This window comes from Zootermopsis nevadensis, unplaced genomic scaffold (genome assembly GCF_977971745.1).
Source record: "Zootermopsis nevadensis isolate Lab colony 2312 unplaced genomic scaffold, Znev_1.0 Znev_ptg000009l, whole genome shotgun sequence".
Classification (NCBI taxonomy): domain Eukaryota; kingdom Metazoa; phylum Arthropoda; class Insecta; order Blattodea; family Termopsidae; genus Zootermopsis; species Zootermopsis nevadensis.
Genome location: NW_028259141.1, coordinates 1,195,864 through 1,209,071, shown reverse-complemented (window position 1 = coordinate 1,209,071; position 13,208 = coordinate 1,195,864). Strand labels below are relative to the sequence as shown.

Here is a 13,208-nt window from a genome sequence, read left to right as displayed (position 1 = left end):
AAATGTTGACGTCACGGGAGTCTATAATCGATTGCAACTTCATTAATATTATATTGTATCGACTAAAAGATAACGAGTTGTGGAATAGTTTAATTCAGAATGATGACAATTGGTAACAATGTAAGACCTGACACAGACTGAAATTTCAGGAATAAAATATAAATAGATTCGAAACTAAAAAAATAATCGAATTATAAACGAACAATTAGAAAAAAAAAGTCTTGTTCAACGATGTGGGCCTACACGAATTTGAGAATTGTTGCCAACTTGGTTAAAAATTAGAATGGTGATCAGCTTGCAGTTTGCAACACTGTTTTCGAATTGGTGGAAGAATTGCTTTTATCAGCCGCTGAATTCGTATGGCGTTAACGCAGATTCTAATAATATTCAGATGATCCGTCAGTACCTGATCCTACCTATTTTGAGGTTGGTATTGAATTTTAAAAGTTTAAAATGGATAAATATCCAGGTATTGATAAAATTTCGGCAGAATTTATACAAAAAACAAAATAACACATTACGTACTGAGATCTGTAGATTTATTAAGTTTATCTGAAAAAAAAATCTTTAACTGTACTGAGATTTTTAAATGTTTAATATAACTGAAAGGATTTTATACGAAATTTAATACAGTACATACAAACTACTTTTAAAAAGGGTTCCAACAGATATAAAAACGTTCTATTGATGTAATTGAGTTGTGAAAAAAACCCTTTAATAATATTTAATTATTGTATTTGTTTATTTTTAAATGTTATGAAATTTGCACAAAATTTTCTAAAATCAATTTTAATTTTCGTTATGCTCATGGTCCGACCACACAACAATTTGTTATTACAGTTTCAATATTTATCAAGAGTTCCACTACATGTTTCGACCTTTACTGGTCATCTTCAGTCGGTTTTCGTGTTCTCAACTAAAAGATATGACTGCTAATCTGTACACGAATTTTCTGTTCCTGACTTCAACACGTAATGGACTTAATGTGACTTCAGAAGTTCGCCTACTTTAGCAGAGTGGGCTATTAATAAACATTGAAGCTGTAATCAGGTCGTGTAGACGTTCAATATACAACAGGATGCATCCCTTAAAACTTTCATCTGACCCACGCGAATAAGATTCAGTCCGATAAACTTAAAACTCATCCACGAGATATTTAAGATTGTACGTTTTTAAGTACAGAAATAATTTGGCAAATGTTTTTAGGGAAATTATATTTGTTCATCCTGTGTGCAAAGTTCAGGGTTACTGAACGTCATATGAGGTGGTACGTATAGTTACCATTTAGATTTAAAGCGTTAAGATAGAGGTCGATTATCATCGTCATCATTTACAGTGACGAAATTTCTCGCATTGACTGCAGTCATCTGAAAGCTGATCCCGACTTTGCTCCTGTCAGACGGGCAGGGATCAGACACGACCAAAACCACGAGCCACAGAGAACAAATAAAGTGACTTCGCTCTGGAGGTCTGTAAGGACATTCCAAGCATTCTCTAGCGTTGTCACAAAGAGAAAGTTGTTTGTAGCTGCTCGTTACTCAACCGGGATCCCATCGACATGATTTTCTCGGGCATTCTCTTACCTTCCCCGTGCCAGATATAGTTCCAGATAACATAACCTCACAATCTCGTCATTTGTCATTAATTCTCTCGCTCTTCAAACGCAAAAGTAATCTCATATGTTTCTTAGAGCGTCGTCGTCGTCTTACGGGTAGCATATCAGCCTCCTACGTACATACTCATCGATCACGTGACACATTCCTCTCGGCGCTCGTCTCTTCGCGGGTATTTAGAGCTTTAGTCACCAGATGGCTTCGTGGAACAATATTGTTAATAGCGGGCTATTCGCCGAGATAATGCGACAGCTTGAAGTGTTGATGAATATCTTGTTGAGGCTATCTTATCAACTCCGCCAAGCCGTGCTCCGAGCACTGAGCCCAGCTCAGTGAAACAACTGACGATCAAGCATGTGTTGCTGTTTCTTGCCGCGTTGTACTGTCATTTTTGCGGGGATCTTTTGCCTGGTGAGTTGGTACCCCAGCGAATCCTTCTCTTATACACAATTTCAGTCAAGACTTTGCAGTGGTTTTCAACAAGCTGGTCGTATCTTTTGTGTTTCTGCGTGTGGTTTTGTGACAGTGTATCACTCCGCGTAATGAATACTTTCTGACTACATTATTTTATTTTAAGTTCGTTATCAAGAATATTAAGAAATATAATTGATAAAAGAACAATCTTAGGAAGTTCATAACATTTCTTTTAAATCCACTCTGAACACTGACTAATGTACTTCTCTTGCAAAAACCACCTTGGTATAAAAAAATTCTTAGCCGAAACGTCCTTTTATCCCTCGAATTCTTGAGGAGATAAAACGCAAGTGTAGTTTTAAGTCCGATTTCGTGACACCAGCTCCGGATTTTTGTTACATTAGCGGATGAATGGACATCGATTTGTCCAATACGATTCGTAAGGTGGTTTTCCTCAGGCACAGTAAAAATCTTTCTGTAAAATTAATATTTACACATGGGAGTATGCATAGGAATAAAGCAACTTAAAAATTCTCACTGTCTGCATTCCATGTAGGTAAATTTGTTTTAAAAATGTTGGTAATACTTTGGGCGCAAATTATCTGCAATTCCATAATACAATTCGATTTAATTAATAAACAAAATATTGCCGTTACTATACGAGAGCCCACGCGGGTCACGTGATGTTAACTGCTCGCTTCAGACCGTCAGTTGTCTTTCAACAATCGTAAGTGCGAGGTTGTCTTTCCGTGACACAGAAACCGTTCCGAAGAGTGCCGAGATTTGAGAATCGTTGACTTGTTGGCAGACATAAACTTTTCCGAGAAACGTACCGTCGTCATATTCAGGGATCAGATACCCTGAAAATGAAATGTGGTTTGTTCCTCCGAAACGTCGATATCAACCTTCAAGTCACAAACCACAATTCCAACAACAAATGGTGTCACATACTGGAATATTATTCTTTACATTTGTATTCCTATTTATTACATCGAAAGTGAAGAACACGGACGACGTGAATTGAAAATGCTCAGAGAAAAAGTTCCAAATTGTGTCGTGGTTAGGCCGATAGGAAGAGCTAGAATCTCAGGGCGTTCTGACATCTAGCGGCAAAGAAAGGCAACAATGCAACAAAACAGTTGCGATACGTTTCTCCGAAACGGTTGTTCCAACTTCATGATCACGCAGTCCGGCAAAACAAAACAGGAATCACTAACAAAATTGATACAACACTTACAGTAACCGAAGACACTAAAAAATATGTACGTGTCGATTCGATACCTTACAAACGACAATTGATGTGGTTCTAACAACTCGCTGTGCCTTCTTACAGCTTCAAAGCATTGCATGGGCTATCCTGTCGTTCCTTGGGATCGCTCTCTACAGCTGCGATCTAGAGGTCACGTACGAACGAGCCAACCCCGTCTACTACCTGTACTTCGTATATTTCTTCAGTAAGTACACAGCGAAAACATTTGAACAAAAGAACGTGTTTATAGCAGAGCCTCGACATTTTTTAATGGGCGAATGTTGGTAACAATGCTCATAGTCGATTTTTTTTGGCGACACATGCTGGCAAGAGTGTATCAAGTCGGAGCGGACGGGTCTGTTTTTAAACTTTCTCGACAATGGGGGTCAGTCTGACGCATTCTCGACAATAAATATTACATTGGAAACAAATAATCACGGAATAAATGTAACATTTAACGCGTCGTGGTTGTTGGCATCGACCTTTGTCATCAGGAGCTGTCTGAACAAAGTCGTTGCTTGGTAAACTTGCCAAAAAAAAAAAATTCTTTACACTTCTGTGCAGCAGAACGAGTTCGTTCCGTTATCAGCGCAGTTCCTGTCAACACACGGAGTTGTGATGACGTAAGAAAAGACAATAGTTTCACTATCATAAATATAAGAAGATTTTATCTACATCCTATCATGATAAAATACTCGCGGTAGCTCTACTTGAAAGATCACAGACTCCTCTTGTGTTCTCAGTCAAAAGCTCATTAAAAGACTCGAGATGTGCCTATACAGCCAAAGAGAGAAATTCTGAACATTTTCAACAACTTCAGTCATCGTTAAGTCGTTCTGTCAGAGCTTAATTAATATCAGTCACGTGTCAGAGTTCGTTTCCGGTTTTCTGCTACACTCAGTAATCCAAACCTAACCTCACTATCGTTCGCATTGTTTTCGTCATTTTTCTTTTGCTGGCAGAGTAATCTAGCGGCAGATTTAGGCCCTAACATTGTTCTTTGTAAAATTTTCATTGTGCAGAGAGATATACCTAACACAAAAACTATAATTCGATGACGTTATGCAACTTGCAAGCTAATTACAGAATATTATTGTCTGAGACAATGTGAATCTTGCTTTGACTACGACACTAATTCCTAGGCTCCCCCCCTACTTCTCCCCCACCCAACCACATCCTGTTATCTGCTGTTGTTACACGTCTATTGAAGCGACGATAAACACTCACGAGTGTGAAAGTTCACAGCGCAGAAGATAAAAGAATTCACGTCTTAACTATTTAAAGTATGTCACTGGAATCCTCGCGGGTTATTAATAGTACGATTTGCAGTCGCCATAATATCGATTGTGAAGACCAGAGTTATCGATTGTCGCAAGGTTAACGATAAAGTACACTCGACCTATCAAATGCACGCCCGGGGCAGTCTGTTATGGCTACTGACCGACTGTTAGAATTTAAGCGACCAGTTTTAGTTTCGATTTCAGTCATAAACACGTAACTTAGATTGGACAAAAGCGTTTAGATCTGTAGCAGACATTTACCACGTCCTCACATTTAAGAACATGTTCCTCACAATTTTTTTTTTATTTGTAGTGTTCTGTCTGACGACAGGTCCATATGAACAGGATCCTTCCATCCTTTTCTCGGACTGGGACCTGTTCATATACGTTCTTGGCAGATGATCCAGAAGTGGTATGCCATTGCCTTCTTCTGTGTGTGAATGGAGTAATTGTTGGGATGCCACGGAGGAAAACTCCGTGTTGCCTAGACCACGGCCTTGCCCAACACAAGTTATAAATTCGGGCACCACTGGGGATCGAACCCGAGACCCCAGGATTACAAGGCCAGCGTTCTAACCGCTAGACCACCTCATCTTATTATTATTTAGTGTTCTGTCTGACGACAGGTCCATATGAACAGGATCCTTCCATCCTTTTCTCGGACTGGGACCTGTTCATATACGTTCTTGGCAGATGATCCAGAAGTGGTTTGCCATTGCCTTCTTCTGTGTGTGAATGGAGTAATTGTTGGGTAGCCACGGAGAAACCGGGGAAGCCCCCGGAGGAAAACTCGTGTAGTAAAATTGGTTTTGTGTTTTTGAACAATAAATTTACGCACATTAAAATTTCCAGTTAAAATAAATTAAGAATTGAAAAGTATATCTGGATACCTACAGCATTAAATAATAAAATACCTGGGACAGCATTATATAATTTAATGTGTTTTCTAGACTTTAATTAGCTGTCAATGAATTAACGAACACTTGGAAAACAGTAAGCAAAAGCCTGTAAAAGTTACAGACAAGAAATCAAGGACACGTGATCGTTGGTTAAGTTCCGACAGTCAGTTAGAGGTGCGCGGTACGGAGAATTGTAAGAGGAACTTACTGCCTCCATCCTCAGGGCGATGTTGTTGAGAATACAGCGAGGTGACTTCGCTTTGGTTCCAGACAAGAAATGCGCTTACATACCTGACGATCTGAATTTTGAAAAGATCATTTCGGATACTTTTACGACACCAGCCGGTTTCACGACACCGTATCCGATCACAACGCCATTTCCGCTGCCAGCGTGGCCGGACACCTTCGGACCCGTGGAACACACCCACGACCTGATGGTGGCGTACGCCGTCCTTAGCGTCCTCTGGGCCGTCATTTCCTTCATTATAATCGGTGAGTGATCTTCATCAACATTCGGGGTTCATATCTCTGCTACGAGAACGACTGTGAAGGCTGAGGTCGTTTTCCTCAGTCCGTCCAGAGAAATTTCGGTGTAATACGAGGCTCGTCCTTAAAGTAAGTTTCCCTGGGGCCGTTTACAGAAACAAAACACAATTTCATGGAAATATTTATTGCAACAGATACAGCAAGTGTCCAGCTATTTTTCAACATATTCGCCACCGGAATTGAGACATTTGTCATACCGTGGGACCAACTTTTGAATACCTGTGTCGTAGAAGTCTGCCGCCTGGGATTGGAACCACTGTGTGACAACCATCTCCGCCTCTCTGTCATTCTCAAAACGCTGACGCTGACCGGACAGGAATTTCTTGAGGTGTAGGAAAAGATGGAAATCACTGGGAGCGAGGTCCGGGCTGTAGGGTGGATGATTAAACACCTCCCAGCTGAACTCCTGCAGGAGACTCGCTGTCCGTCGAGCCGTGTGCGGCCTAGCGTTATCACTGACCGCACTTCACAGTCGGCGGGAGCTGGAATAAGAACCTCCATCTTCAACAGCTGCAACGATGCTACTGTGAGAACGCGGGAAGTGCCTTTAGTGCATGCGCCATGCTACGTCATTGCTCTATCACGTACGCACAGTCGCTTCGCGCAATATAAGGTTTGCTAGCTGTGGGACGAGTGGGAAACTTACTTTTGGGACGCGCCTCGTACATAAAATGAAGGCTTCTGACGCACTCTTTCATCTCAAATGCATCTTAAATCATCCAACCATTCGACGTTACAAATAGACTGCCTCTAAACAGAGGCGTTTGATAAAAACTTGAGAATCTAGTCGATTTACAAAAGCCAAAATAGTTCGTGGTTCTCGATATATCGAAGATGGCGGACCACATTCGTGGAGAAAATATATCCTGAGGACAGAACCCAGGATGTTCAGTCACGCCGTGTTCTTGTTAGCCTTTGCAGTTGATACAAAACCCCACGATCCACTTTAATCGCTTCAGGGAGTGTTTGGATCTTATTCCAGTGGCTGGCGCACTCAGAATCCGCACCTGGGTGGCCTATGTTCCGTGGATCCTAGTCGCTGTCGGCAACATCATCCTGGATGTTGTCTCTACCATCAACTTCGCCGGCCAAGCCACCGACTCGCAAGTGAGTCCATTTCGAATTGCTTAAAAATATCCTAGGACTCAATCGGCCATCTTTGAGTGGCTGTCGGGACCACCTGGTTCAGCATTTCCTCTGATATAGACAAAATAAATTATTCCAAACTCCATGACCACTATCTAGCGCCACACGAATCCAATCCACATGTTCACGTAGTTTAACATCAATTTTAATATTATCCTTGCACTTCCAAATGAACCCATAACTTCAGATTCTTCGACTGAAAATTCTGTATTTCTCATCTACGCCTCGCATTTCTTGATAGGATCATCGCGATGACATTAAAAATTATGAAATTAACCACCGACAAAATTTATCTTTAATTTTTAGTGTTCCCCTAATATTAATACGGCAACCTTTGTAAGAAACAAGAAATGCTTCCAAAACTTTTAACGACATACCTGTTAGAAAGTGGCACTTGAAAGATCGAGAAATGAATGAGATCATAATATTAAAATTGATCTCCGGCTCAGCGTCCTTGCCGAGGGACCGGGTTCGACGCCTTCCACTACCACAAGGTCGGAAAACCAGAGACAAAGGCACAGCCCCTTGGAAACCTGCGTTTTTATTTTCAGAGTTTGTTGGGGTTGCTGGAACTGATAGGGGTAGAGAATATTCCAGAAGGAGACGAAGTCTCGAAGTTGCTCGGGGGTTTAGACGGTCTGACCATGATTCCGTCTCTCGTGATGGCTCTCCTTTCCAGTCGCGTTTTGGTCTTGTGGCTTCTGAATGTCCTCCTGGTAATCTGCGTTGCCGTGGCGACTCAGCGGCTCTCCAAGGACAAGAAACACGAGGTAATTATCGGTGGATTTTTTCAGCAGAAAGTTTCAGAACATCGAAACAAACCAAAATTAAAATTGGATGTTTAAGAAGCGGATTAATGCTGGTTGAATCAGTTCAGAAGTAATTTAAAATTGTCCTTATATTTCATTAAAGATACGAAATGTTTAAAATGTCCCAAATAATAATAATAGCTGATCATTTTTTATAAAAATGAACTGGGCGTCGTATGAAGTAGGAGTTACAATTAAAATTTTTCGACGTTAAACTGAAATATTACGTCTATTTTACGTAAAAAATATGTTTCGACATAAAATGTTTTAATTGTTGATCGTGATTATTTGGGTTGTGAAGCCACGGTCTCATCGGCGATTATTAATGTTTCGGAGGAACGTACGTCCTCCATCTTCAGGGTGGTTAAAGTCCACCTCCTTTTTTTTCAACGTTCTGAAATGTGAAGTAGTCTCCATTATCGTCTGGAATCTGTCGAGAAGTTTTCTTGAAAGAAACACGTTACGCAGGTCCTTGAGACTCAGGGTCTTGTGGACACAGCAGAGGACCTTTGGGGTCTCGCAGAAGACTGGGTAAATTTCGTTGACTAGGTGAGCGATCGTCAGCTTCTCGAAGGAAGACTGGCTGCAGTGAACTACTTTAATATTATCCAGACGTAGATTTTCGTCACGTGATATCAATTTCTCTGTCGTGCTCTGCAGAATTCAAGACTTCCGACATATCCGTACCACAAAGAGAACCTAACCTTACCTGTCGACATTGACAAGAAGCCTGTCGAAGCAGGAGGAGGCATCGCGGCTACTGCAGCCGCAGGATTGAGAACCCAGAGCGAGTACGACTACGCCAACAACAACAACAACAACAGGCCTTTCTCTTACACCCCCGACAACCCGAAGATGATTTCCCGGGCGTTCCTGCATCCTCCGCAGGCGTCCGTCAGGGACTCTCTGGTTTCCAGCACCGCGATCCCTAGAGTCAGCAGCAGTCTGCGTTCTCCTTCTCCAGAGCCACTGTACCTGGAGTGCCTGGAGCCGACGCCAAGCGAGAAGAAGACGAACTACGAGAACGTAAGGGAACCCGACGCCAGGACGAGGGCCGCGGTCATCCCACGGATAAGCTCAGACCGCTCTCAGCAGAGGACGCATCCGTCAGCGGCTGATATGCGTCGGTAAGGAGTCGCTATGAGAGGAAGGGCGGGTCCTAGGGCGTTGTGGGTGGTCACTGATGTTTCCGAGGAAACTACTGCCTCCATTTTCGGTGGGGGGATTTTTTTTTTCTGAAGACGTCTTTCGAACACGAAAGTTGATCTGTTTTCGATGATAAAACCTAATTTGGGTAAAATAAATCAGACAGTCATTAGAAGTTCCGTACTCTGTAATCGTCTAACGCTGCCAGAAAAATATAATTGTGACATAAATGAGAGACCGTAAGTTACTTGTACGTGTAACGACGTCATTTCAACTGCCAAGGTTATGAAATATCTATAGCAGGACGATCTGTATAGATGAACCAGGAAGTCCGTGGAAAAATTAGGTCGTGGACTATTGAAATGTCATCGACGAAGACAGCTCGTATCTTCAACTAGCTCACATGTTCGCCATCGTATTTTCCCAAGCTTCATTTTAATATTATCCTCCCATCGATGAATTGGATCGAAGGAGTTGGCGTAGCAGTGGTGTTCCAAACCCCTTTTCCGTGTAATAGACTTCCGGGTCTCCTGTTCCTTGTTCAGAATTTTTGGGTAGGTCATTCAAGTGAACTATGATAGCTCTCCTTCCAAATCCTTACCAGTTCAACTCGAAAATGTTCTGCGCTGTTATTATTATTATTATTGTCAGATTTATTATCTTCGTCCATCGTCTGGTAATCTTAATTTTTTTTTAAAAAACCTGTTTCGGAAGGTAGATCTGTTTCCATCTTCAGGTTGGAAACCTGATAAACCTGAGAGTGGAAAGATATCGAGTTTTGGAAATGTAGTCTTTTCAGAATAACAGACGGACATCGGTTTTATGTGAAACCAACCACGATCTAACATTCTACATAACCTAACCTTAAACTTGAGACGACAAGAAAATAGTTCCGTATTCCTTGCGTAATAGAAAGGGAATTCGCCTTCATACATTTAAAAAGTTGCTTTGTTTCACAGGCGACCAACAAGTTACGAAGAGGCGAGGCCACTGGATCGGAAGTTTCTGCAAACAAACGACGATCGAGTTCAGGATCCTAACCGGTGAGGGAAATTTTAAACACAAACTTTCTATGAAATGCATAAATCACTGTTCAATAAACAAAGAAACTCGTCATCTATTGGATTACGTCTGTGATTAATTCATTATAATATTGTCTTTGGGAAGTCAATCAAGTGATGGTTCATTGCAACGCCAGTCTATTGATTGTTCATGGCTGTAAACTAACTAACTAACTAACTAACTAGATGCCTTAGGGAACCCGAAGGTTCATCACCGAATTAACCAAAGCCCTGACCTGGGCCAACAAAATCCAGTCTCCTTCAACTCCTGTCTCTCACAGATCCCGCCTGAGATTATCCTCCCATCCACGTCTAGGTCTCCCCAGAGGTCTCTTCCCCTCAGGCTTCCTCCCGCCTGAGATTATCCTCCCATCTACGTCTAGGTCTCCCCAGAGGTCTCTTCCCCTCAGGCTTCCCGGTGCACACCTCTTGCCCCATCCATGCGCGCTACATGCCCAACCCATCTCATTCTTCTCGACTTAATCTCCCTGACAATACTGGGGGAGGAGTACAGATTTTTAAGCTCGTCATTATGCAGTTTTTTCAACGCCCCATCGTCTTCTCTCTTAGGCCCAAATATCCTCCTCAACACCCGATTCTCAAACACCTGCAATCCGTGTTCCTCCCTCTGAGTGAGAGACCATGTTTCGCACCCATACAAAACAACAGGCAAGACTGTGAACGCATAAACGATAATCCGACGTGTCATTGGAGCTCGCACTTTTTGGGAAGAACAGAATTTCCCCCCCCCCCCCATTACAAATGTAAAAGTCGCTCTTGTACTCAGGGGCTCGGGGCTGAAGCCACCGGATGAGCTCCGCGGTCAGTTGCCGTGGTCCTACTTCGGCCCGAGGAACGCGCCCATGAAACCCCCGCCGCTGATGGAGGAGGAACTCGAGAGACCCCCGGTCCCCGTCCCGGACTACACGTTGCACTTCGGAAAGGCGAGTCGCCCCAGCACGTCCAACTGTTCCGACGACGACAGCGCCCCGGTGCCTGCCGTGGGCAGGACCAGCAGCTGTAAGTGGTCAGGAATTCTAAACTTCAACAAGGGCTGTACTGCTCTCATCTTCGAGGTAGACAGACATGGAGCAGTGTCAGCTTAAAAAATCATACCTTGCCTCTGCTTCGAAATGGATTCAAATGTAGCTGAGGCTTTCGATTATAAGAACACGCAACGTACGATCAAGGTCGTTTCACGAATCCTATAAGAATTATTAGCAAATCATCGTATTTATTCGAATATGTTCTTTGAAGTACACAAAATATCGTGTTCCCATTTAAAAAGTATGATAAGGTTTTTGAAATACTCTTTACTTATCACAAAGTCACACATTTAAGACTGTCAAAGAGTCAAGACACATGTGGATATCCGTACCCATATTATTTTAAAATTAATTAGCAATTTTGAAATGGCAAATATACCGCGCATGCGTAGATTCAGCCTCACAGGGAAATTTTTAGGTTATGTCGTCACCAAACTCTCACTTGTGAAAGAGCGTAGTGACCAGAAAGTGAGGTACAGGACATGGTGAACTCCTCTCATTCCGGAAACAAACCTCTGTTGAAGGGGATCGTAAAGAATGCCTCGAAATTAAGTCCTTTACTCTCTGTGTTGCAGTGTTGGAAAGGAACCGTTACTGAGAGAAGTTTTCGAAAGAGGGCGCCACGACATTGCGATTTCTAATTGTTGAAGACTCCACATCAAATACGAGACGAACGCAGGATAAACATTTTGATTATTATAATTTGTTATCAGAACAGAATCGGATAAAATCTTGTTAACAATTTTCAGCGCCTTTCATAAATTCCCATTTAAGCACCAGACATAATTTTGTTATAAGCTTTCGTTTTTAAGTCGCTTGAATAACGAGGCACGTTCAGGTCTCGGACATTTCCGCTGATTGTCCGATGACGTCAGTGGCCACAGTTCTGCACGCAACGCGCAGACGCAGTAACCGGGACTTCCGATCAAACAGCCAATCATTCGCAATCAGCGAATACATCATCGTTAAAATGTTAAAATTTAGAGGTCACAGTCCAAAGTGATTTTAAGCATAAGAAACGAGAATTTTGCGAGAATTTTAATCAAATATGCAAGTGCATTAAGGCAAATGTTCTCGTATCTAAAGTCACGAATTTTGAATTTATGCACAGATGCGGGCATAACAGACCTATAACACCTCATGTCCTACCAAATCGAGAAATTTTTTAACTTCTAAGCTAGACTTAATCCAGAACCTTACGGTCAGGATTAATTTATAAGTAATTAATCTAATAAATATAAATTATAATAATTTTTAATACCGTACATTTCCTGAAGTAATCTTCGAAGGTCATTATTCGTGTTTCCTATCACAGATGATCTGGGACGTTAATTTATTTGGTAAAACCACGAATATCACAAACAAACAAACAGAAGCTCTGTTAGATGGCAGTCAAGACGTTGGTATAAAAGTATAAACACAGAAAAATAAACATATACTAAGATTATAAAATAAAGATAGTTCGTAAATCCTTTGAATATGTATAAAAGTTTAAATATCTGACGATGACAGTAGAAAATTAAAGTTACATTCGCTATTAAATTAAGCAAATGAGAAGTAACTCAGAAAATACTGTCTCCCTGTGACCCACCTAAAAACCACAAACATTAAAATCTACGCAACTATAAATATATTCTAGTATTTTTCACTGGATTCGTCCAGAAAAATACATCGCACGTAACATTTTTATGTCACAGTAAAGAGGGAACGTAATATTATTATAATAAGTCCTTCGACTGGTTTCATGTGGTCCTCCTATGTACCAAACGTTTTGTACAATTCTATGACTACAGACAACTTCCTCTCCAGAACAAGAGGATTCTTCAAGCTGTAGGGGAATTAAGAGGCTGTTATCCGAATGAGACAACCATAAAACAAATTAAAATTATAAGATCTGTAGTGCAGCATCCTGGTGACCCGCGGTCTCCTCTCGATGTCGAGAAATATTTTCAAAATGATTCTATAAGAAAAACTAAAATCCTATCCCCAATAGAGAGCG

General features: G+C 41.6%; 2 protein-coding genes across 2 annotated transcripts in view; one reads left to right on the top strand and one right to left on the bottom strand.

Annotated features, from left to right (window-relative positions):
* Positions 1-1,878: 1,878 nt before the first annotated feature.
* LOC110837329 (uncharacterized) lies at positions 1,879-11,953 on the top strand. The gene is made up of 9 exons (XM_022079323.2): positions 1,879-2,024; positions 3,361-3,481; positions 5,726-5,947; positions 6,984-7,108; positions 7,699-7,917; positions 8,617-9,083; positions 10,062-10,145; positions 10,951-11,183; positions 11,785-11,953. The coding sequence occupies exons 1-9, from the start codon at positions 1,968-1,970 to the stop codon at positions 11,805-11,807; spliced, it is 1,551 nt and encodes a 516-aa protein (XP_021935015.2). The 5' UTR covers positions 1,879-1,967; the 3' UTR covers positions 11,808-11,953.
* The window catches only part of LOC110837330 (ribosome assembly protein METTL17, mitochondrial), a 40,941-nt gene continuing 35,507 nt past the window's right edge, over positions 7,775-13,208 (bottom strand). The window contains exon 11 of the mRNA XM_022079325.2: positions 7,775-7,895. The gene's annotated coding sequence lies outside the window, so the exon portion shown is untranslated. The remainder of the gene's footprint in view (positions 7,896-13,208) is intronic.

Coding starts and splice junctions, on each gene's coding strand:
- LOC110837329 (XM_022079323.2), top strand. CDS start 1,968: ATGTGTTGCTGTTTCTTGCCGCGTTGTACTGTCATTTTTGCGGGGATC. Junction 7,918..8,616: donor CCAAGGACAAGAAACACGAG/GTAATTATCGGT, acceptor CGTGCTCTGCAG/AATTCAAGACTTCCGACATA. Junction 9,084..10,061: donor TCAGCGGCTGATATGCGTCG/GTAAGGAGTCGC, acceptor TTTGTTTCACAG/GCGACCAACAAGTTACGAAG.